At 53.0% G+C, this 25,442-nt stretch overlaps 1 protein-coding gene across 2 annotated transcripts in view; it reads right to left on the reverse strand.

Moving 5' to 3' along the window:
• The window catches only part of LOC140719241 (uncharacterized), a 36,371-nt gene extending 13,545 nt beyond the window's left edge, over window positions 1–22,826 (reverse strand). For both annotated transcript variants that reach the window (XM_073033710.1, XM_073033711.1), the window contains exons 1-8: window positions 22,754–22,826; window positions 18,642–18,792; window positions 16,148–16,247; window positions 13,957–14,065; window positions 10,113–10,237; window positions 8,935–9,105; window positions 7,946–8,104; window positions 3,969–4,238 (exon numbers count right to left, since the gene is read on the reverse strand). In XM_073033710.1, coding sequence (XP_072889811.1) covers window positions 3,969–4,238; window positions 7,946–8,104; window positions 8,935–9,105; window positions 10,113–10,237; window positions 13,957–14,065; window positions 16,148–16,222 — 909 coding nt within the window. In that variant the 5' untranslated portion in view covers window positions 16,223–16,247; window positions 18,642–18,792; window positions 22,754–22,826. The remainder of the gene's footprint in view (window positions 1–3,968; window positions 4,239–7,945; window positions 8,105–8,934; window positions 9,106–10,112; window positions 10,238–13,956; window positions 14,066–16,147; window positions 16,248–18,641; window positions 18,793–22,753) is intronic.
• Window positions 22,827–25,442: the final 2,616 nt, after the last annotated feature.

Consider the following 25,442-nt stretch of genomic DNA (forward strand, 5'->3'; position numbering starts at 1 on the left):
TCCACTTCACAGGATCGGAGAGAGCCACAGAGGGCTGTAAACTCCGTCAGCTTCGTCATAAGTTCTAGCCGCCCCAGCATTGAGGACATTTTCAAAAGGCGATGCCTCAAAAAGGCGGCATCCATCATTAAGGACCCTCACCAGGGAGGAGATACAGGACCCTGAAGACCCACACTCAGCGTTTCGGGAACAGCTTCTTCTCCTCTGCCATCAGATTTCTGAATGGACACTGAACCCATGAACACCACCTCACTAATTTTGCTCTCCTTCTGTATTTTTTTTAATTACTAATATACATTTTTACAGTACAATAGTCTTAGGGTGCCTAAGACTTTTGCACAGTACTGTAGTAATTTTACGTATTGCGCTGTACTGCTATCGCAAAAACAAAAATTCACGGCATATGTGAGTGATGATAAACCCGATTTTGATATGGGTCCCTGTTACGGACTGAGAGTGGGAGGGGGGCAGGGAGAGGGGAATCATGGTTGGGAAAAGGAGAAGGGAGAGGGGAGGGAGCAGCAAGACATTCTGTGATGATCAACAGACTGACTGTTTGGAATCAACTGACCTTGCCTGGTGCCTCAGTGTTGGGTGTGTCTGCACCCACACCAACTCCCCACCCTGGCGCTCTTTTGCCACCTGTCCCACACCCCTCCCACGAAGCTCCACCCTTGCCATAACCAACATCCTCTGCTCCCACCAGATTTAGAAACTCACTCTCCATTCCACGCTGACAAGTACAACACTGTGCAAAAGTCTTGGCACCCCAGCTATACAGACGTACTTAAAACTTTGCACGGTTCTGTATATACTTCTTGTTGTAATTGATAGTAATATTTTTACATATGGCACAGTACTGCTGCTGGAAAAGAACAAACTTCACAACAGGTGTCCCCCATTTTACGGAAGTTCGCTTTACGCCACTTCGCTTTTACGAAAAACTTACATTAGTACCTGTTTTCGCTAACCGAAAGAAACCGGGAGAGGATTTTCGCTTTTACAGGAAGAGGCGCCCGCTTTAAACTTGTGTTTACCCTGAGAAAGAGAACCATGACTTTCTAATAAAGACTACCATGCACGGGCAGGTGTGTGCGCATGCGTGTACATGCCGATTTCTTTTCTACAGATCGGTTTTTGGCTAAATCCCGATTCTGGTAAGTGAAACTACACTGTACATACAATATTTCTACTTTATATAGGGTGTATATTTATCATATCATTCCTGCTTTTACTATATGTCAGTGTTATTTTAGGTTTTATGTGTTATTTGTTATGATTTGGTAGGTTATTTTTTGGGTCTGGGAACACTCAAAAATTTTTCCCATACTAACAGGTTTCCCCTGCTATCCGAAGGTAGAGCGTTCCTATGGAACCGTTTGTAAACCGAAATGTCGTAAATCGAAGAAGCAATTACCATTAATTTATATGGGAAAAATTTTTGAGCGTTCGCAGACCCAGAAAAACCTATCAAATCAAACCAAATAACACACCAAACCTAAAATAACACCAACATATAGTAAGAGCATGAATGACATGATAAATATACACCCTATATAAAGTAGAAATATTGTACGTACGGTGTAGTTGCACTTATCAAACTCGGGAAGACAGCGAAACAAAATCGATTTGGAGGGGGATAAAATCGGCACGTACACACACGCATGTGCACATACACGCCAACACACGTACACGCAAATGTACGTACATGTGTACGCACGTACACGCATACACACGTATACGCATGCGCAAACAACTGCCCGCACAAGGCTTCACGGTCATTGTAGTCTTTCTCAGGGTAAACACACGTATAAAGCGGGCGTCTTTTTTCTCGTAAAAGCGAAAGTCCTCTTTGGTTAGCGAAAACAGGTACTAATGTAGGTCTTTCGTAACAGCAAGCTGTCGTAAAGCGAACGTTCGAAAAACAGGGGACACAAGGGAAACCTCCATATCAGTGATAATAAACCTTATTCTGATTCAGTGGCCTGAGGGTGTACGTTGGTGCGAGGGATCCAGGAAGCAAGGGGTCAGGCAGATAAGTGGGAATAAGACATCTTTATTAGAATACAAAGCACCACACACACACAACGCTGGAGGAACTCAGCACGCCCGGCAGCATCAACATTAAAGAGTAAGCTGTCGACGTTTTGGGCCGAGACCCTTCTTCGGGACTCACTGCTGAGTTCCTCCATCATTTTGTGCGTTTTTCTTTGGACCTCCAGCATTTAAAGATCTTCTCATTATTGGGATATGCCTTCCAGGCGGGTCGGAATGACAAGCCAATATTCGGCTACCGGATTTCCAGGAGATAAATGGGAGTTACGATTAGATGCCCGAGATTCGTCACGTGTGTGAAGTGCATTCTTGCGTCAAATCAAACCAGCAAGGATGGCACTGAGCGGCCTGCAAGTGTTACCAAGTTTCTGGTGCCCGTGACTCACCGACCCTTTTCCACACGTCTCTGGAGTGTGGGAGGAAACCGGAGCACCCGGAGCGAACCCCACGCGGTCACGGGGAGAAGGTACAAACTCCCTACAGACAGCGGTGGGAATCAAGCCCCGACCTTTGCAGCCGGTGCCGTAAAGCGACGCACTGACCGCTATGCTACCCTGCCCCCAGTGCCGAGCAGCTTATGGAAACAGTTCCAGCGGTCAGGAGGGTTGGGCAGACGACTAAACAAGGCCACTTGGGTCGGAGTGGGGAATAAGCCAGCAACCAGGCCAACAACGTGCCAGTTAGCAGGTTTCTGCTCATTGTAAACTGTCCCGTGATTAGGCTAGGGTTGGATGGGCAGTGTGGCTGGTTGGTCTGGGAGGGCCTGTTCCATGTCGTATCTCTAAATAAACAAATGATCAATAGATAGATAGATGGATAAATAAATAGATAGATCGACAGACAGATAGACAGACAGATAGACAGACAGATAGCCAGACAGATAGATACAGACAGACAGTTAGATAGACAGACAGACATATAGACAGAGAGACAGATAGCCAGACAGATACAGACAGTTAGATAGACAGACAGACATATAGACAGAGAGATAGATCGACAGACAGACAGATAGACAGACGGACAGATAGACAGACAGACAGACAGATAGATAGACAGAAAGACACAGATAGATAGATAGACAGACAGATAGATACAGACAGACAGTTAGATAGACAGACAGATAGATAGACAACACACACAAAATGCTGGTGGAACACAGCAGGCCAGGCAGCATCTATAAGGAGAAGCACTGTCGACGTTTCGGGCCGTTCCACCAGCATTTTGTGTGTGTTGTTTTGAATTTCCAGCATCTGCAGATTTCCTCGTGTTTGCAGAAAGATAGACAGACAGTTAGATAGACAGGTGAAAGAACCAATATCTATTTGTTGCTGAGAAGCACAATGTCATGGCGAAGGAACAGTATGGGATTTTAATGGTGCTTAGATTTATTATACAGAAGCAGAGTAACAAGTTGGTTTAGAAGACAAAGAAGTCTTGATGTTTAGGAAGGTACAATTTAATTAAATGTAGCAATCAGACCAAAATGGTGGTGTGAGTATTGAGACAAGACAAGCAGGAGTGGTTCCAAATGTACACCTTGTGTTGTGTGTGTCTTTAGGCAACATTATTGTCGATCGGGCTGATACAGAGGTGAAAGGAAATGTGAGAGGAAGAATCTATGGGTTTATCATCTTCAAAATTAGATAAATTACTGGCCACAAATGCAATATAACTTGGCTGTTAACTAAAAATTAAGCAATGCAGGCGGTATAATTCCCCGACACCTGTAGTTGCCTGTAGGTGAGATCCAAAGCAACTCTCTCAAGGTGCTGGAGGAACTCAGCAGGTCAGGCGGCGTCTATGGAGAGGATTACACAGCGGAGGTTTCATTGACTGGTTATTGCCCCGCCATCCCTGCAGATGCTACCTGCTGACTTGCTCCAGCACCTGCAGAACCTTGTGTGAGATCTCACCTCTCTTCGAATCACCCGGCTGCTGTCTCTCTCCTGGCCCTCCACCCTCGCGGGAGGGGCCGATATCCTCGTCACCAGCTTGCTCGACGTGACCGCGGTTGGCGCCCCTGCCGTCTCCGTCGCTGCTGCCTGCGCGGTGGCTATCGGAGAGTGTCTGGGGCTGGATCGAGGCGTCAGCGCGCCGGTAGTGAGCTGGGCCCCCGACACGTGGCTGGTCTGTGGTCTTCTGGTCAGAGGGGTCCTGGAGTGGGGTCCTGGGGCCGCTGCCTTCTGCAAAGTGAACAGACGCCCTCTGAATGTGAAGCCAGTGTTGCTACCCGTCAGGCTGAACGTTGCCAAGAGGGTCTCCTCAAAGCAAAGCCATGTCGTGACTCACTTTCCATTTCACAGGTCTAGTGTCATGTCAATGGCACACGTCACTGCAGCTCCCAACCGGACGTTAGAATCCCAATGCAGAAAATTGCACCTTTGCGGGAGGGACTTTAACCCAATCAGGTTTCTTTTCCACACAGATTCACATACAATGTTGAAAGGGGGCATTCGGCCCATCAAATATATGTGGTTCCAAGAGTAATCCCATCCTCCCACCAAGCTCCAAGGAAACCGATTCCCTCACTCACGCCCATTTACACACCGGCCCTCCCGTTCTCCTACTGGCCCCGAAACGGAGGGAAATTTACAGTGGCCGCAGTGAGGTGTTGGCCAAAGTTGAAGCATCTGGGGCTGGGGGGGACGCACGGTCACGGGCAGAATGTGCAAGGTCCACACATCCACCACCGGAGGTGAGGCTCTATCGGCTTCCTCCATCTCAGTGAGGAAGGTGTGTGTAACACAGAGATTACCAACTCAGTCAGGAGGGTGTGTGTAACACAGAGATCACTATCACAGTCAGGAGGGAGTGTGTAACACAGAGATTACCATCTCAGTGAGGAGGGTGTGTGTAACACAGAGATTACTATCTCAGTGAGGAGGGTGTGTGTAACACAGAGATCACTATCACAGTCAGGAGGGAGTGTGTAACACAGAGATTACCAACTCAGTCAGGAGGGTGTGTGTAACACAGAGATTACTATCTCAGTGAGGAGGGAGTGTGTAACACAGAGATTACTATCTCAGTCAGGAGGGTGTGTGTAACACAGAGATTACTATCTCGGTCAGGAGGGTGTGTGTAACACAGAGATTACCATCTCAGTCAGGAGGGTGTGTGTAACACAGAGATTACCATCTCAGTGAGGAGGGTGTGTGTAACACAGATATTACCATCTCAGTGAGGAGGGTGTGTGTAACACAGATATTACCATCTCAGTCAGGAGGGAGTGTGTAACACAGAGATTACTATCTCAGTGAGGAGGGTGTGTGTAACACAGAGATTACCATCTCAGTGAGGAGGGTGTGTGTAACACAGAGATCACTATCGCAGTCAGGAGGGAGTGTGTAACACAGAGATCACTATCTCGGTCAGGAGGGCGAGTGTAACACAGATTACTATCTCGGTCAGGAGGGTGTGTATAACACAGAGATTACCATCTCGGTCAGGAGGGTGTGTGTAACACAGAGATTACTATCTCAGTGAGGAGGGTGTGTGTAACACAGAGATTACCATCTCAGTCAGGAGGGTGTGTGTAACACAGAGATTACCATCTCAGTCAGGAGGGAGTGTGTAACACAGAGATTACCATCTCAGTCAGGAGGGTGTGTGTAACACAGAGATTACCATCTCAGTGAGGAGGGTGTGTGTAACACAGAGATTACCATCTCAGTGAGGAGGGAGTGTGTAACACAGAGATTACCATCTCAGTCAGGAGGGAGTGTGTAACACAGAGATTACCATCGCAGTCAGGAGGGTGTGTGTAACACAGAGATTACCATCTCAGTCAGGAGGGTGTGTGTAACACAGAGATTACCATCTCAGTCAGGAGAGTGTGTGTAACACAGAGATTACTATCGCAGTCAGGAGGGTGTGTGTAACACAGAGATTACCATCTCAGTCAGGAGGGTGTGTGTAACACAGAGATTACTATCTCAGTCAGGAGGGTGTGTGTAACACAGAGATTACTATCTCGGTCAGGAGGGCGAGTGTAACACAGAGATCACTATCGCAGTCAGGAGGGTGTGTGTAACACAGAGATTACTATCGCAGTCAGGAGGGTGTGTGTAATACAGAGATTACTATCTCGGTCAGGAGGGCGAGTGTAACACAGAGATCACTATCTCGGTCAGGAGGGCGAGTGTAACACAGAGATTACTATCTCGGTCAGGAGGGCGAGTGTAACACAGAGATCACTATCGCAGTCAGGAGGGTGTGTGTAACACAGAGATTACTATCTCAGTGAGGAGGGTGAGTGTAACACAGAGATTACTATCTCGGTCAGGAGGGTGTGTGTAACACAGAGATTACCATCTCAGTGAGGAGGGTGTGTGTAACACAGAGATTACTATCTCAGTCAGGAGGGTGTGTGTAACACAGAGATTACTATCTCAGTCAGGAGGGTGTGTGTAACACAGAGATTACTATCTCGGTCAGGAGGGCGAGTGTAACACAGAGATCACTATCGCAGTCAGGAGGGTGTGTGTAACACAGAGATTACTATCGCAGTCAGGAGGGTGTGTGTAATACAGAGATTACTATCTCAGTCAGGAGGGTGTGTGTAACACAGAGATTACTATCTCAGTGAGGAGGGTGTGTGTAACACAGAGATCACTATCGCAGTCAGGAGGGCGAGTGTAACACAGAGATTACTATCTCGGTCAGGAGGGCGAGTGTAACACAGAGATCACTATCTCGGTCAGGAGGGCGAGTGTAACACAGAGATTACTATCTCGGTCAGGAGGGCGAGTGTAACACAGAGATCACTATCGCAGTCAGGAGGGTGTGTGTAACACAGAGATTACTATCTCAGTGAGGAGGGTGAGTGTAACACAGAGATTACTATCTCAGTGAGGAGGGTGTGTGTAACACAGAGATTACTATCTCGGTCAGGAGGGTGTGTGTAACACAGAGATTACCATCTCAGTGAGGAGGGTGTGTGTAACACAGAGATTACTATCTCAGTCAGGAGGGTGTGTGTAACACAGAGATTACTATCGCAGTCAGGAGGGTGTGTGTAACACAGAGATCACTATCTCGGTCAGGAGGGTGTGTGTAACACAGATTACTATCTCGGTCAGGAGGGCGAGTGTAACACAGAGATCACTATCGCAGTCAGGAGGGTGTGTGTAACACAGAGATTACTATCGCAGTCAGGAGGGTGTGTGTAACACAGAGATTACTATCTCAGTGAGGAGGGTGTGTGTAACACAGAGATTACTATCTCAGTGAGGAGGGTGTGTGTAACACAGAGATTACTATCTCAGTGAGGAGGGTGTGTGTAACACAGAGATCACTATCGCAGTCAGGAGGGCGAGTGTAACACAGAGATTACTATCTCGGTCAGGAGGGCGAGTGTAACACAGAGATTACTATCTCGGTCAGGAGGGCGAGTGTAACACAGAGATCACTATCGCAGTCAGGAGGGTGTGTGTAACACAGAGATTACTATCTCGGTCAGGAGGGCGAGTGTAACACAGAGATTACCATCTCAGTCAGGAGGGTGTGTGTAACACAGAGATCACTATCTCGGTCAGGAGGGCGAGTGTAACACAGAGATCACTATCTCGGTCAGGAGGGCGAGTGTAACACAGAGATTACTATCTCGGTCAGGAGGGTGTGTGTAACACAGAGATTACTATCTCGGTCAGGAGGGCGAGTGTAACACAGATTACTATCTCGGTCAGGAGGGCGAGTGTAACACAGAGATCACTATCGCAGTCAGAAGGGTGTGTGTAACACAGAGATTACTATCTCGGTCAGGAGGGCGAGTGTAACACAGAGATCACTATCGCAGTCAGGAGGGTGAGTGTAACGGGGTACAGACAGTGCCAGTGGAGGGGGTCCATTGTCACCCTACAGAGACAGCAGAAAGCAAGGCTTCACCCACCACAACCGGCGACAGGACCACGCTCCTCTGGGCCGAACGGCCCGTCCTGGCCCGGTCCTGACCCCGTGCTTGGAGGTGCCTCTTCATCCTCTCCATCTGCTCCTCTGCACTCATCCTTCCTCTGCGACCCGTGCCCCCGACCGTCAGCGCTAGATCCCCCTGGCGAGGTAAAGGTAAATGGTTATGGAAGACACCTTCACTTCTCTTCAAACCTCTTGGAAGACAGCGGGGGTTGCGGGGGGAGTGGAATCCAGTAATTCCCCATTTGCTTTTTAAAGTAAGTATTATTCCAGTGGGGTGGGTGGGGATAAGGATAAAAGGAGAGGACACACACCCTGCTAGAGGACCTCAGCACATCAGTCAGCATCTATGGAGGGAATATTCAGGCCGAGGTCCTTTATCGTGACGGGAAAGGAAGGGGAGGTGCGGCGGCAGTCAGAATAGAGACAGAATGTGGAAGACGGTGGTGAGAAAGTGCCGAGCAGGTGTGGAAATAAAGTGTAAGAGCCACGCAAGATAGAGCAGGAATTCCCGATGTCATTTTTCCGAGTACGAGGGGTCCGGCCAGGATTCTGATAACAGCAGGAAGACGCTGTCTTTGAGCTCTGGTGGTTTGTACGGGGAGGATTTCAATATCTTCTGTCCGAGGGGAGAGAGGCGAAGGATCACAGTGGGAACGGCCCTGACTTGGTTGGTTGCTTTCCCAAGGCAGCAGGAGTGCAGACGGAGTCAGTGGAGGAGAGGGTGGTTCGTGCCTTCGTAACTGCAATTTCTTGCGGTACGCTGAGCCGCTGTGCACCTGGGGAGGATGCTTCCAACGGTGCGTCTGTAAAAGCCGGCGGGAGTCTCCGGGGGGGACGTGCGAAGTGTCCTAAGATTTACGGGGAGGGAGAGCCATTGCTAAGCTTTCTTGGGCAGCGGAAGCAAATTCCAGAGTAACCTCCGGAAGGGGGAGCGGGTAGGGTCAGAGGAAGTGCGGAGAGAGTTACCTTCATCTTCCCGTTGGCCACGGGCTCGTTCTGCACTTCTCCTTTCGCCTGGTGCTTGTGCTCCCGCAGGGTCCCCAGTGACACGGCCTCAGTCCCGGCGTGTACCGACGCGAACTCGTCGTGATAGGGCATGTGGGGAAGGGGCGGTCGGCAGGGAGCGTCGTCTTCCCCCTACAGCACTCCCAGCAAACGATAACAGGAAGGGATCAGCATTCTGCCTTTCGTTCTCTCCACCTGCCAACCGATCCTTCCCACCATCTTCTCCCAACCCACCCATCCACCGACTCTTCCTCACTCCCACAGCCTCTCCTTCCCCCACCCTGACCATATCCACCAACTCCGCCCAGAATCCACCACTCCCCACCATCTTCTCCCCAGTCCCCAGCCCTCAATCTACTCCCCACCCCTCCCACTCTCCAAATCCACCCCCCATCTTCCCACCACTCCCCACCACCTTCTCCCCAGTCCCCAGCCCTTGACCCTACCCACTACCTCCCTCCCAATCCCTGAATCCCCCCCATCTTCCCAGTACTCCCCACCAACTTCCCCCCCCGCCCCGGTCTTTGATCCCACCCATCATCATTTCAACCCCTGACCCACTCACCATTACCTTCTCACTCCCTGAAGCTCCCTCTACCATCTCCACCCCCATTCCCAGCCCCACCCACATCTCTTCAACATCATCTCATCCCCACTGCACACCCCCCATCTGCTCCCCACCCCTCGGCCCTAACCACGATCCCCCTCCCACTCCCCGAATCCCCACCATCTTCTCCCGTCCCTGACCCCACCCACCATCATCTCAGCCCCCGACCCATCCACCATCTCCCCCAACCCCGAGGTCACACTTATCATCTCCTCTCCATTGTCACACCGTCCTCTACCCCTTACCCCCATCCACCCTTACCAACTCTTTACCCATCATTAGTACCACCCACCCGTCTTCTCCTCTCGTCCTCCCACTCCCACATCGCCAACCATCTCCCGGTGACTTTATCCTCTCCACACCACATTCTCCCCTCCTCGTCACACCCATCCATCACCTATCCGTGTGTCCTGCTCCCACCCACCGCCCCCCAGTAGACCCACTGTCAATACATAAAGCCTCCCCCCCACCCCGGGTGAAGGAGAAGGTTGATAACACGGGTCCTTTGGCCCAGTCTTGGGATCTCACTCACCGGCGGAGGGCCGCAGGGGGCCAGCAGCTCCCTCGGGCTCGAAGGTGGCAGTGGTGACAGATGATGCGGTGAGTCCATTTGCAGCTCCAGTTGATGGTCCAGGACTGGGGAGGCTGAGAATGAGGCTGTGGGAGGACAGGGATTGACAAGACATATTTAAAACCCAGCTTGAGAGATGCTTCAGGGTAAGGGAACGTAGCAGAATGGAGCCAAACACAAGAGATCCTGCTGGAAATCCGGAGTAGCGCACGCAAAGTGCTGGAGGAACTCAGCATGCCCGGGAGCATCTTATCCGTTGATGTTTCAGTCCGAGACTCTTGTTTGACGAAGGGTCTCGGCCCGAAACGTCGACAGTTTATTCCTCTCTCCATAGATGCCGCCTGCCCGCCAGCATTTTGTGTGCGTTGCTCAGAAAGGGCAAAGGATTGGGAATGCAGATCGTGGACATTTACGATGTGGGCTGTCGCAGGGTCTCGGCACCGCTTTCAATGAAATGTAATCTAGGCAGGTAAATACGGCCTGCGTCCCAGTGTCTGTACAACAGGACTCCACTGTGGGTCAATTCTGTACTCCACAGTGCAGGTGCAAACTCGCAAACCTCGAGTGAGACCATCACTACCTGTAGTAGACAAGTTCAACAGATGAGAAACACAAGTATTTCCTGGTAGGGACTTAAAGGTTTGTAGGACCAGTGAGGGTCAGTGTATGTGAGATCTGTTCCCCCAGTGAGGGTCAGTGTGTGTGTGGGACCTGTTCCCCAGTGAGGGTCAGTGTGTGTGGGACCTGTTCACCCAGTGAGGGTCAGTGTGTGTGTGTGGGACCTGTTCCCTCAGTGAGGGTCAGTGTGTGTGTGTGGGACCTGTTCCCCCAGTGAGGGTCAGTGTGTGTGTGGGACCTGTTCCCCCAGTGAGGGTCAGTGTGTGTGGGACCTGTTCCCCCAGTGAGGGTCAGTGTGTGTGTGTGGGATCTGTTCCCCTAGTGAGGGTCAGTGTGTGTGTGGGATTGTCCCCCAGTGAGGGTCAGTGTGTGTGGGACCTGTTCACCCAGTGAGGGTCAGTGTGTGTGTGTGGGACCTGTTCCCCAGTGAGGGTCAGTGTGTGTGGGATCTGTTCCCCCAGTGAGGGTCAGTGTGTGTGTGTGACCCGTCCCCCACTGAGGGTCAGTGTGTGTGTGGGACCTGTTCCCCAGTGAGGGTCAGTGTGTGTGGGATCTGTTCCCCCAGTGAGGGTCAGTGTGTGTGTGTGACCCGTCCCCCAGTGAGGGTCAGTGTGTGTGTGGGACCTGTTCCCCCCAGTGAGGGTCAGTGTGTGTGGGACCTGTCCCCCCAGTGAGGGTCAGTGTGTGTGTGGGACCTGTTCACCCAGTGAGGGTCAGTGTGTGTGTGTGGGACCTGTTCCCCCAGTGAGGGTCAGTGTGTGTGGGACCTGTTCCCCCAGTGAGGGTCAGTGTGTGTGTGGGACCCATCCCCCAGTGAGGGTCAGTGTGTGTGTGTGAGACCTGTTCACCCAGTGAGGGTCAGTGTGTGTGGGACCTGTTCCCCCAGTGAGGGTCAGTGTGTGTGTGGGACCTGTTCCCCCCGTGAGGGTCAGTGTGTGTGGGACCTGTTCCCCCAGTGAGGGTCAGTGTGTGTGGGACCTGTTCCCCCAGTGAGGGTCAGTGTGTGTGTGGGACCTGTTCCCCCCGTGAGGGTCAGTGTGTGTGGGACCTGTTCCCCCAGTGAGGGTCAGTGTGTGTGTGGGACCTGTTCCCCCAGTGAGGGTCAGTGTGTGTGTGTGGGACCTGTTCCCCCAGTGAGGGTCAGTGTGTGTGTGTGGGACCTGTTCCCCCCAGTGAGGGTCAGTGTGTGTGTGGGACCTGTTCCCCCAGTGAGGGTCAGTGTGTGTGTGGGACCCGTCCCCCAGAGAGGGTCAGTGTGTGTGTGTGGGACCTGTTCCCCCAGTGAGGGTCTGTGTGTGTGGGACCCATCCCCCAGTGAGGGTCAGTGTGTGTGTGGGACCTGTTCCCCAGTGAGGGTCAGTGTGTGTGTGGGACTTGTTCCCCCAGTGAGGGTCAGTGTGTGTGTGTGGGACCTGTTCCCCCAGTGAGGGTCAGTGTGTGTGGGACCTGTTCCCCCCAGTGAGGGTCAGTGTGTGTGTGGGACCTGTTCCCCCAGTGAGGGTCAGTGTGTGTGTGGGACCTGTTCCCCAGTGAGGGTCAGTGTGTGTGTGGGACTTGTTCCCCCAGTGAGGGTCAGTGTGTGTGGGATCTGTTCCCCCAGTGAGGGTCAGTGTGTGTGGGACCTGTTCCCCCAGTGAGGGTCTGTGTGTGTGGGACCTGTTCCCCAGTGAGGGTCAGTGTGTGTGTGGGACCTGTTCCCCCAGTGAGGGTCAGTGTGTGTGTGGGACCTGTTCCCCAGTGAGGGTCAGTGTGTGTGTGGGACTTGTTCCCCCAGTGAGGGTCAGTGTGTGTGTGTGTGGGACCTGTTCCCCCAGTGAGGGTCAGTGTGTGTGTGTGGGACCTGTTCCCCAGTGAGGGTCAGTGTGTGTGTGGGACCTGTTCCCCAGTGAGGGTCAGTGTGTGTGTGTGGGACTTGTTCCCCCCAGTGAGGGTCAGTGTGTGTTGGACCTGTTCCCCAGTGAGGGTCAGTGTGTGTGTGGGACCTGTTCCCCCAGTGAGGGTCAGTGTGTGTGTGGGACCTGTTCCCCAGTGAGGGTCAGTGTGTGTGTGGGACCTGTTCCCCCAGTGAGGGTCAGTGTGTGTGGGGGACCTGTTTCCCCAGTGAGGGTCAGTGTGTGAGTGGGACCCGTCCCCCCAGTGAGGGTCAGTGTGTGTGGGACCCGTCCCCCCAGTGAGGGTCAGTGTGTGTGGGGGACCTGTTTCCCCAGTGAGGGTCAGTGTGTGTGGGACCTGTTCCACCAGTGAGTGGCCGTGTGTGTGGGACTGTCTCCCAGTGAGGGTCAGTGTGTGTGGGACCTGTTCCCCCAGTGAGGGTCAGTGTGTGTGTGGGACCCGTCCCCCCAGTGAGGGTCAGTGTGTGTGGGTCCTGTTCCCCCAGTGAGGGTCTGTGTTTGTGTGTGGGTCCTGTTCCCCCAGTGAGGGTCAGTGTGTGTGTGTGGGACTGTCTCCCAGTGAGGGTCAGTGTGTGTGTGGGACCTGTCCCCCCAGTGAGGGTCAGTGTGTGTGTGGGACCCGTCCCCCCAGTGAGGGTCAGTGTGTGTGTGTGGGACCTGTCCCCAGTGAGGGTCAGTGTGTGTGTGGGACCCGTCCCCCCAGTGAGGGTCAGTGTGTGTGGGACCTGTCCCCAGTGAGGGTCAGTGTGTGTGTGGGACCTGTTCCCCCAGTGAGGGTCAGTGTGTGTGGGACCTGTTTCCCCCAGTGAGGGTCAGTGTGTGTGTGGGACCTGTTCCCCCAGTGAGGGTCAGTGTGTGTGTGGGACCGTCCCCCCAGTGAGGGTCAGTGTGTGTGTGTGGGACTTGTCCCCCCAGTGAGGGTCAGTGTGTGTGTGGGACCGTCCCCCCAGTGAGGGTCAGTGTGTGTGTGTGGGACTTGTCCCCCCAGTGAGGGTCAGTGTGTGTGTGGGACCGTCCCCCCAGTGAGGGTCAGTGTGTGTGGGACCTGTTCCCCCAGTGAGGGTCAGTGTGTGTGTGTGGGACCTGTCCCCCCAGTGAGGGTCAGTGTTCTAGCTCACAGTCTGAGTTACTGGAAACTCTGCTGTAATGTGTCACTGTCTGTAGATGCCAGACTCCTGTGGACCTGTACTGGGAGCAGTCTGGGTTTGTGTGGTCAGTCTGCACGTGGACAAGTTGGTTTGACGGGTCAGTTTGTGAGCACCCTGTCTCAGGCACAGTTGCGTTGCTGTGGTTACCTGGGTGCCGAGTCGACTCGATTGCTATCTGGAAGTTCTTCTTGTTGTTGAGGAGCCCGAGCATCACATCCTGCATCATCGACAGGTCCCGCTGAGCCTCTCCTCGCTCCTGTATGGACACGTGGTGGTCACTCTGTCCACCCAAATAACCATCACCCACCCACCATGCTTCCCTGTCCATTCAATCCCACTGCCCCTTTGCCCCTCCAAAGGTAACGATTCATTCTAATCAATGTAGTCTTGTCTACGTTTGACACAGTTGCTTTTACAATCATATTCCTCTGCTGGAAACTTATCACATATTCTAAATGAAGTTTATAAGATTATGAGACGCATAGACAGAGTGGACAGTCAGGTTCTTTCTCCTGGGGTAGAACTGGAATTAGACTGTAAGCAAAGCAGAAACCTGATTGGGCAAGGACTAACCAATCAGGAGGGATGGACGACGGGGTATAAATACCACCGGACTGGACAGGCCCAGGCATCATCCCCGATGAAGGTGGCGGAGTTTGTCATTGAAACACCGGTTAAAATCAATACCTTTATCTGGCTGGAAGCCCGAGAAGGGTTTATTAGACAACATGTATGTCAGGCGGAGATGGTGGGCGGGGGAAGTACACAGGAGATTTGCAGCGTAAGCGTTTACACAGAGAATGGTGGGTGCTGCAGTGGGCTCTCAGGGGTATGTGGTGGAAGCACATAGGCTATTAGATACACACAGTATCGGGGAATGGAGGGAGAGGGATCATGTGCAAGCAGAAGAGATGTATCTCAACGTGATGGTCAAGTGCAGACATTGTGAGCCAAGCAGCCTGTTCCTACACTATTCAATATACTATGTAAGTTCTTCCTAGGACTTCCTTCTAGACTGAAGGCAGCCTGATACCAGATGTGTGTGTGTGTGTGTGTGTGTGTGTGTGTGTGTGTGTGTGTGTGTGTGTGTGTGTGTGTGTGTGTGTGTGTGTGTGTGTGTGTGTGTGTGTGTGTGTGTGCGTGTGTGTGTGTGTACGTGTGTGTGTGTGTGTGTGTGTACGTGTGTACACAATCCAGTGGCTACTTTATTAGGTACAACAGTCGAACCTTCAGTGATCTTCTGCTGCTGTAGCCCATCCACTTCAAGGTTTGACACGTTGACTGTTCAGAGATGCTCTTCTGCACACCACTGTTGTAACGCACGTTTATTTGAGATACAGTTGCCTTCCTGTCAACATGAACCAGGAAGCCATTCTCCTCCGACCTCTCTCATTAACAAGGCATTTTCGCCCCCAGAACTGCCCCTCGATGGAGGTTTTTTGCTCCATTCTCTGTAAACTCTAGGGACTGTTGTGAATGAAAATCCCAGGAGATCAGCAGTTTCTGAGATACTCAAACCACCCCATCTGGCACCAAGGATAGTTTCACAGTCAAAGTCACTTAGATCATATTCACCCCCCCCCATTCTGATGTTGGGTCTGAACAACAACTGAACCTCTTGACCATGTCTGCATGTTTTTATGCCTTGAGTTACTGCCACATGATTGGCTGATTAGATATTTTGCATTAATGAGCAGGTGTGCAGGTGTACCTAATAAAGTGGCCACTGAGTGTACAGTTTGTCTGTGTGATGCAGGATACGTACTTGTGCCTTGGTGTGCTTTTGCCGAGTAAGATGGTGGCACATTTGATCTCAGTGGCTTCTACAGGGGCAACAAGATGTGCTATTGTCCTTTTTAAACGCATTTCTTATGATCGTAAGAACCTGCTGGATGTTAAGGAAGTACTACCCGATCAGCGAGTTGCTAGTTGGCGGAGAAAATTAAGCTGCTGCCTGCGTCTAAGGAGGCGTACAGGCTAATAGCAAGTAACCATCTTGGTCACTTTCCATGTGATCGCGAGACCCGTTTGGTTATTGTTCACGTGGAAACGCCGCAAGTTTGATTCACTGATTTATTGATGGGGAGCAGGGGAGCTGCTTGGGCCTCAGACATAGTGCGGACTGGACCTCAAGCGGCGATGCCACCAGGAGAGAGGCGTTGGAACCAGTGCGCTCCACCGGGGGGCAGTGTGGCGTGGCGTCCAGACTAGAATCAGTGTTACCCCCCTTAGAATCTGTACTGTAGATTGATCTGTGGCGAGACACAGAAGGACACACTGGACCCATAAACAAACCCCGAGGACAGAAAAGGAAAAATATACTGAATGTGCAAAGTACCTGCGGGGACCCACACCTGCTCATCAGCTCTCGAGGGGCTCGGGAGACGTTCCAGCTCGTTCTCCAGGAATTCATACTCACTCCAAGCCTGTTCCATTTCCTGTTCCCAAACAGATACAGGGTTCAGTATCACGAGTGAGAGGGGGAGAGAGAGTGAGAGAGGGGGAGAGTGAGAGAGAGGGGGGGAAGAGAGAGAGAGAGAGGAGAGAGAGAGAGAGAGAGAGAGAGGAGGGAGAGAGAGAGAGAGGAGGGGGGAGAGAGAGAGAGGAGAGAGAGGAGAGGGGAGAGAGAGAGAGAGAGAGGGGGGAGAGAGGGAGGGAGGGAGAGGGGGAGGGGTAGAGGGAGGGAGGGGGAGAGAGAGAGGGAGGGGGGGAGAGAGAGAGAGAGAGAGGAGAGAGAGAGAGAGAGGAGGGGAGAGAGAGAGAGGAGGGGGGGAGAGAGAGAGAGAGAGGAGAGAGAGGAGAGAGGGGAGAGAGAGAGGGAGAGAGAGGGGGGAGAGAGGGAGGGAGGGAGAGGGGGAGGGGTAGAGGGAGGGAGGGGGAGAGAGAGAGGGGGGAGAGAGAGAGAGAGAGAGAGAGAGAGAGAGAGAGAGAGAGGAGGGGGGGAGAGAGAGAGAGAGAGGCAGAGAGAGAGAGAGGGGGAGAGAGAGAGGGGAGAGAGAGAGGGGGGGAGAGAGGGAGGGAGGGAGAGGGGGAGGGGGAGGGGTAGAGGGAGGGAGGGGGAGAGAGAGAGGGAGGGGGGTGAGAGAGAGAGAGAGAGAGAGAGATCCCTGTACACCGATCGGGCGGCACGGTAGCGTAGTGCTTAGCGCGATGCTTTACAGTACTGGCGACCCGGGTTCAATTCCCAGCGCGGCATGTGAGGAGTTTGTATGGTCTCCCTGTGGGTTTCCTCCCACAACCTAAAGACGTACAGGTTGGTAATTGGTCTATATAAACTGTCCTGTGATTAGGCTGGGATTAAATTGGGGGATTACTGGGTGGCATAGCTCAAAGGGCCTATTCCGCACTGTCTCAATAAATAACTTTTAAAAATTAAAATAAATTCAGTTTCAGTGGAAGTGCAGTGCAGGACAATAGGGTGCAAGGGACACAACGAGGTAGATTGCAAAGTCAAGAGTTCATGCTTATGGTGTAAGAGATTCATTCCATAGTCTTAAAACAGCTGTCCTTGAGCCTGCTGATCTATGCTTTCATCCGTTCGTATCTTCTGCTCAATGGAAGGGAGAAGAGAGAGTATCTGGGGTGATTGTGTTGGTTGCTTTCCCCGAGGCAGCGAGAAGGGTAGGCAGAGTCAGCGGAGGGGAGGACGGTTTTACACCACTAGCGTTTCCAGCCCCCTTGCCCAGCTCTGGGATTGCGGCCGGATTCAGGAATGGCTTTGTGGTGCTTCAGCTGAAGTTAGAAAACTGGTGTTCGCCTTCACGTGAGCTCCCCCGGAAGGGGGCTCCGAGACATGAGAGTGGTCACCCGGAATTCACTCTCACCAGTCACTGCCGTGCCAGCCTGGTCTAACCATCGCTCGGTCTGGTCTTACAACACGTCACCGTGGTAAATACCTTCTCAGTGTGATGCCCTTTTCTGCTATGCTGCACGTATTTCATGTAAGAGCAGGCCGTCCTGCTTTCAGCCCGTCTGGGTTACTGTTGATGATACGGGATGTGTGGGTGCTTTTTCTGGTGAGGGACACTAAGGTTGGTCCTGGGTCTTCTGTTCAGCGGGAGAGGAAGACAGAAGTCACTGGAGAGAACAGTCGAAGGATTCGACCCGGCGCGGGACCGCGATTCGATGAAGCCAGCTGCCGAGATCGAGCAAGGTTCGGTGGAACGACGAGCTCCAACTTGTGCACGTTCGACTGTTTAATTAAAATGGGCCTTTCCTTTACTAGCCCTGCAGTTAAGATTCATAAACATAATTCCTTTAATCGTGTGCAGTGCGCTGCCTGTAATTCCGTGGCACAGGGTAGCAAATTACGCAGCGTCCACACAAACCGGGAGATCCCTCTCAATCTCCCGAGGTTGGCGGGACTGGGGAGTGTTTTCCCCTCGACATACGTAGCAATGGAAACTAGTGGGTTCCATCTGTATCAGACACTTTTCATCATTTGCCTCTCTGACCTCGCTCAGAAGGTTTGTGAAAGAGATTCTCCATTCGACGCTGTGCTGGAGAAGTGACGAACCATCACTGCACTGTGGGTACTGGATATGTCATCTCCCCCGGCTCCCTCCCCTGACCGGGAACTGGGATTGGAAATGGCTGCCTGAACAGCGGGGTGCTAGGGGGGAAGGGCCATCGATCAATCTCCCTCCGGGGCCAGGGGCCAAGGCTCCTGACCGTCCTCAGTGCTTGGAGTGGGTCCCTGAATATCGGGGTCTCCTTAGGGGAAAGGAGCCCCCCAGCATCCAGACAAGCCCGGGCTCTTGGTGGGGTTTGCGCCGTTTCCCCACCCTTCAGATCCCCGCGCCGCGAGCCAGCCCCCGCCCGTGCCCGTTTACCAGGGAGAGGTCGCAGAGCCTGGCCCGGGTCTGGATCAGCTCCTCCTGCAGAATCCGCTGTTGGTACGTCAGCTTCTTGGCCAGGGCCGGCTGGCCCCCCGAAGTCCAGCAGCTGGCAGCGGACGGCTTCCAGAGACCTCTCCAGCCTGTCCTAGAGAAAGGTCAGAGTGCACGTCACAGCCCGCTGAGGTGGGGGGGTTGTACTGGGCAACTCTCCTCCCTACGTAGTCTCCTCCGTCCCCCTACACCCCTCCGTCCCCCTCTGCAAACTCCTCCGTCCCCTACACCCCTCCGTCCCCTACACCCCTCCGTCCCTCTGCAAACTCCTCCGTCCCCTACACCCCTCCGTCCCTCTGCAAACTCCTCCGTCCCCTACACCCCTCCGTCCCTCTGCAAACTCCTCCCTTCCCCTACACCCCTCCGTCACTCTGTAAACTCCTCTTTCCCCTCTACACCCCTCCGTCACTCTGTAAACTCCTCCCTTCCCCAACACCCCTCAGTCCCACTGCAATCTCCTCCATCCCCTACACCCCTCCGTCCCCTCTGCAATCTCCTCCCTCCCCTACACCCCTCCGTCCCTCTGCAATCTCCTCCGTCCCCTACACCCCTCAGTCCCACTGCAATCTCCTCCATCCCCTACACCCCTCCGTCCCTCTGCAATCTCCTCCTTCCCCTACACCACCTCAGTCCCACTGCAATCTCCTCCGTCCCCTACACCCCTCCGTCCCTCTATAAATGCCTCCGTCCCCTACAACCCCTCCCGTCCCTCTGCAATCTCCTCCATCCCCTACACCCCTCTGTCCCTCTGCAATCTCCTCCATCCCCTACACCCTCAGTCCCTCTGCAAACTCCTCCATCCCCTACACCCCTCAATCCCACTGTAATCCCCTCCTTCCCCTCCACCCCAACGTCCCTCTATAAACTCCTCCGTCCCCTACACCCCTCAGTCCCTCTGCAAACTCCTCCATCCCCTACACCCCTCAGTCCCACTGCAATCTCCTCCTTCCCCTCCACCCCTCTGTCCCTCTATAAACTCCTCCATCCCCTAGACCCCTCAGTCCCTCTGCAATCTTCTCCTTCCCCTACACCCCTCCATCCCTCTGTAAACTCCTCCGTCCCCCTGTAAACTCCTCTGTCCCCTACACCCCTCCGTCCCTCTGTAAACTCCTCCGTCCCCCTGTAAACTCCTCTGTCCCCTACACCCCTCCGTCCCCTCTGTAAACTCCTCCGTCCCCCTGTAAACTCCTCTGTCCCCTACAACCCCTCCATCCCTCTGTAAACTCCTCCGTCCCCTACACCCCTCCCGTCCCTCTGTAAACTCCTCCTTCCCCTACACCATCCCTCTGCAAACTCCTCCATCCCCTTCACCCCTCCGTCCCTCTGTAAACTCCTCCGTCCCCTACACCCCTCAGTCCCACTGCAATCTCCTCCGTCCCCTACACCCCTCCGTCCCTCTGTAAACTCCTCCGTCCCCTACACCCCTCCGTCCCTCTGTAAACTCCTCCTTCCCCTACACCATCCCTCTGCAAACTCCTCCATCCCCTTCAACCCTCCGTCCCTCTGTAAACTCCTCCGTCCCCTACACCCCTCCGTCCCTCTGTAAACTCCTCCTTCCCCCTACACCATCCCTCTGCAAACTCCTCCATCCCCTTCAACCCTCCGTCCCTCTGTAAACTCCTCCGTCCCCCTGTAAACTCCTCTGTCCCCTACACCCCTCCATCCCTCTGTAAACTCCTCCGTCCCCTACACCCCTCCGTCCCCTCTGTAAACTCCTCCTTCCCCTACACCATCCCTCTGCAAACTCCTCCATCCCCTTCACCCCTCCGTCCCTCTGTAAACTCCTCCGTCCCCTACACCCCTCAGTCCAAGTGCAATCTCCTCCGTCCCTCTGCCATATCCTCCAGACCCTACACCACTCTGTCCCACTGTAAACTCCTCTGTCCCTCTATAAACTCCTCCGTCCCCCTTTAAACTCCTCTGTCCCCTACACCCCTCAGTCCCTCTGTAAACTCCTCTGTCCCCTACACCCCTCAGTCCCTCTGTAAACTCCTCCGTCCCCTACACCCCTCAGTCCCACTGCAATCTCCTCCGTCCCCTACACCTCTCTATCCCACTGCAATCTCCTCCATCCCCTACACCCCTCCGTCCCTCTGCAAACTCCTCCTTCCCCTACACCCCCGTCCCTCTGCAATCTCCTCTGTCCCCTACACCCCTCAGTCCCACTGCAATCTCCTCCTTCCCCTCCACCCCTCCGTCCCTCTGTAAACTCCTCTGTCCCCTACACCCCTCAGTCCCACTGCAATCTCCTCCATCCCCTACACCCCTCCGTCCCCACTGCAATCTCCTCCATCCCCTACACCTCTCTATCCCACTGCAATCTCCTCCTTCCCCTCCACCCCTCTGTCCCTCTGTAAACTCCTCCTTCCCCTACACCATCCCTCTGCAAACTCCTCCATCACCTTCACCCCTCCATCCCTCTTGTAAACTCCTCCATCCCCTACACCCCTCAGTCCCTCTGCAATCTCCTCCATCTCCTACACCCCTCAGTCCCTCTGCAAACTCCCTCCACCCCCTACAACCCCTCAGTCCCTCTGCAATCTCCTCCATCCCCTACACCCCTCCGTCCCTCTGCAATCTCCTCCATCCCCTACACCCCTCAGTCCCTCTGCAAACCTCCTCCATCCCTACACCCCTCGGTCCCACTGCAAACTCCTCCTTCCCCTACACCCCTCTAGTCCCTCTGTAAACTCCTCCTTCCCCTACACCTCCTCTGTCCCTCCGCATTCTTCTCCAGCCCCTACACCCCTCTGTAAGCTCCTCCAGCCCCTACACCCCTCTGTCCCTCCGCAATCTCCTCCAGCCCCCTACACCCCTCTAGTAAGCTCCTCCAGCCCCTCTGTCCCTCCGCAATCTCCTCCTTCCCCTCCACCCCTCTGTAAGCTCCTCCAGCCCCTACACCCCTCCCACAGAGCTTCCACCCAACCCCTACAGTCTTTCTTCCATTACCTCTGCTAGCCAGGATGCCACCTCCTCTACCTGTAACCTCCTCCAGACCCTGGAGACCTCATTTCTCCTCGGTCACCTCCCCCCTCTGTAACCCCACCCAGCCCCTGTAACACAGACTTTCCTCCAGTTCCCACACCACCCCCTGTAAACACTCCCAAGCCCTACACCCTCCCAATCTCTAACACCTGCTCCAGTCTGTCCACCTCCACATCTCTGTAGACTTACCCAGCCCTCACTCTCCAACTTTAAAACTTTATTCTGCTTCTAACCCTCTCAGCAATCACTTCCCTCAATTCAGATTCATTTGTTTATCACCTGTATATCAAAACATGCAATACTGTGCAGACATTTTAGGCATATTTATATCGCTAGGGTGCCTAAGACTTTTGCTCAGGACTGTATTTGTCAACGTGGAGCGGAGAGCGAGTTTGTAAATCTGGCGGGAGCAAAGGACATTGGGAATGGTGAGGGTGGAGTGCCGCGGGACAGGGGGCAGAGAAGGAGTGCCGGGGTGGGGGGTGGCGAGATTATAAACCTACCCAGCCCTGAGACACCAGGCAAGGGCACTTGATTCCAAACAATTGGTTTATTGATCATTACAGAATGTCTCTCTGGTGCTACCCGCTCCCTCCCCCTCTCCCCAACCATGATTCCCCCTCTCCCCTGCCCCCTTCCCACTCTCAGACCACAACAGAGACCTGTATTAGAATCAGGTTTTATCATCACTCACACACGTCATGAGTTTGTTGTTTTGTTTTTGCGACAGTACATAAAATTACCAGTGCTGCGCAAGTGTCTTAGAACACCTTATGCGTCTAAAACTTTTACACAGCACTGTGTTGCAATGCACTGCTGCCACGAGAGGGACAAATTTCACGACATACACCCGTGATATTAAACGTAATTCTGAACACTTTAGCGAAAGTGCCCTGTGAGGTGTCACCAGAGCTGTGTCAGTACATCAAATATCTCCCGGCCTAATCAGCTTTCATCAGGCAGGGGCCCCACTTACTTTCTGACGGCTGATCGGTTTGAGGGGGGGAAGAAGTGGGGAGGGATGGTCCCGTCATTTGGGAGGACAGACTGGTGGGCGACTTGTCGCGTACCTTCTCCGCTTTCAGTGGGGTCGCCCTCCCGCCACGAGGCCCTGGAGAATTCTGTCCTGCCCGCACAATCGGGGTCAGCAGCACCTGAGGGACACAAATGTGCGGATCATCAAGTCCAAAATCTACAGAATAACGTCCCCTGTCCAACTCATACTGACTCAGTCCTTTTAGTGAGGACAGTTTAGAAGGAAGATTGACTCTGTCTAAGCCTTCCCCTTTTATTTTGTAGAAAATACCTTTACTATAGACTACAATGCTACAAAATATTACAGCAAACACAAGGACTATGACAGTGATAATACAAACTAAACTCAGTTAAAATATTCCCATCGCTGTCAAGGATGGATTTATCCACTGCAATGGCCATCAGCCCCGAAACCCCTCCGTTGTACCTGTGGACACCGTGGCTTCCTCTTCCATGGTTACCAGGCACGGACATGTGCCCTGAGCATCGCTGTCCCCCTCTCTTCTCCTCTGACAAAGCTACTTTTATTACAAATTCAAACCACTGCACAATGTGCCATCATGTTACAAAACAGAAGACCAGACAGATCACAATTAATATACATTAAACTAATACATTTGCATCCCTATCGAGGATGGTATTTAACCCCCACGGTGCCCAGTGGTCCTGAAACAAAGCCATTGTCCCTGTGGATGCTGTGTGACCTTTTTCAACAGCGACCCAGTCACGAACATACCCCCTGAACATTGCCTGGCATCCGCCTGGTCAGAACCCTCCGTCGCCCATCTCCAGGTCTCACGGACATCCCGTGGAGCAGGCGCTGTCCCTTGGCTGGGACTCCCTGATGGGACGGTGCAGAGGGAGAGCTTGACGGGAGTGAGTGTACGAGGGGTGATTGATAGTTCGTGGCCTAAGGTCCATTTTCTCAGACAGTGCTTTTCTGAAGCAGAAATACCACAAAAGTTATGAACTTCAAACTTTCTGCATAATCACTCAAAGAGTTGAACTGCACCTGCAATTTAACGAGAGCTGTATAACTCATCGCTTTCTACGCTAGGCCACAAACTTATCAATCACCCCTCGTAGAGGGAGAGTTTAACAGGACAGTGCAGAGGGAGAGTTTGACGGGACAGTGCAGAGGGAGAGTTTGACGGGATTGTAGAGGGAGTTTAATGGGACAGAGTAGAGAGCGAGTTTGACGGGACAATGCAGAGGGAGAGTTTGACAGGATTGTAGAGGGAGCGTTTGATGGGGCAGTGTAGAGGGAAAGTTTGATGGGACAGTGCAGAGGGAAAGTTTGACGGGACAGTGCAGAGGGAGAGTTTGACAGGATTGTAGAGGAAGATTTTATGGGACAGTGTAGAGAGAGTGTTTGATGGGACAGTGCGATGAGAGAGTTTGATGGGACAGTGCAGAGGGAGAGTTTGACAGGATTGTAGAGGGAGTTTAATGGGACAGTGTAGAGAGAGAGAGTTTGACGGGACAATGCGGAGGGAGAGTTTGACAGGATTGTAGAGGGAGCGTTTGATGGGACAGCGTAGAGGGAGAATTTTAAGTGACAGTGTCGTGGGATCTTTTGATGGGTCATTGTAGAGGGAGCTTTACTGTGGTATCAATGGTGTGATGCTCTTCCTCGGGAATAATGTATAAAGAGATTTATATCTTGACCTGCATCTGTTAAATCTGTGAACGATCTTCAATCTGCTTTGTTTTCTCACGTGTTGGTGTGAAGAACATTCCCAAAGGAATAAGAGATAATCCAGAGGTTGAAAAACTACTTACATCAACTTCACTTTCAGCCATTCTGATAGGTTCTGCAGGGAATTCCTGGAAGATCTCTGGAGCACCTCCCTATAGGAGAGAGAGTTGTCGTCAGTCTCTCACTCTCTTACCCCGACCTGGCTCCGCTCACACCCAGCAAATTACTTTACAGCTCTTAGTGGTCGGCACACCATACTCTGAGGTTCCGTACCACCTTTAATCTCATCGCCCCCCCCTCCCCGAAAGTTTGGCTTTATTAGTCACCATGTACATCGAAACACGGTAGCTGGGTTCTGTCGCAGTCTGTGATCAACAGCTGCAGCTCAAACTATGCTTCTCCGTGAGCGGTGGGTTTGCGCACTGGCCATGAGGGGTAGCGTTTCGATATCTCCAGGTGCAGCCTGGAAGATGTGCATCTTCAGTGGGTGGTTCCTCGCCCAGTTTGCCCGACCGAAACGTCGGGACCGCGGGCGGTGTGCGCTGCTGTCGGAAGCAGGCCACTGTCCTCGAGCGACCACCCCCCCCCCCCTCCCTTAACCTGCCCCCAGGTCCAGGAGCTTGGAGAAGTGACATGGAGGATTGTGACATTGGGCACCGCGAGCTGCTAGTCCCCAGCTGTTATTATCACTGGTGAGAGAGAACCCATCTGAGATACCAAAGTGCTGGGTTACGGACTGTCATTTTTTGATGAGCTCTGGATCAAACTCTCTTTGGGGGGCTTTTGCTATTGCTTGCTGATGGGGGGGGGTCAGTGCTTGTGCAAGTGGAGGGGTGGAGGAGAGGGTCGATGCTTCTGTTGCTGCTTGTGCATGGGAGGGGAGGGGGGATTCGGGGGATCGGATGCTGCTATCATTCATTTTTGGGGTTTCACGTCTGTGAAGAGTAAGAACTCCAGGTTACACGAGTGAATCTGCAGATGCTGGAGATAAATAAAAACACAAAATGCTGGCAGAACTCGGCAGG

The sequence above is a fragment of the Hemitrygon akajei genome, chromosome 31 (assembly GCF_048418815.1).
Source record: "Hemitrygon akajei chromosome 31, sHemAka1.3, whole genome shotgun sequence".
In the NCBI taxonomy this organism is placed as follows: domain Eukaryota; kingdom Metazoa; phylum Chordata; class Chondrichthyes; order Myliobatiformes; family Dasyatidae; genus Hemitrygon; species Hemitrygon akajei.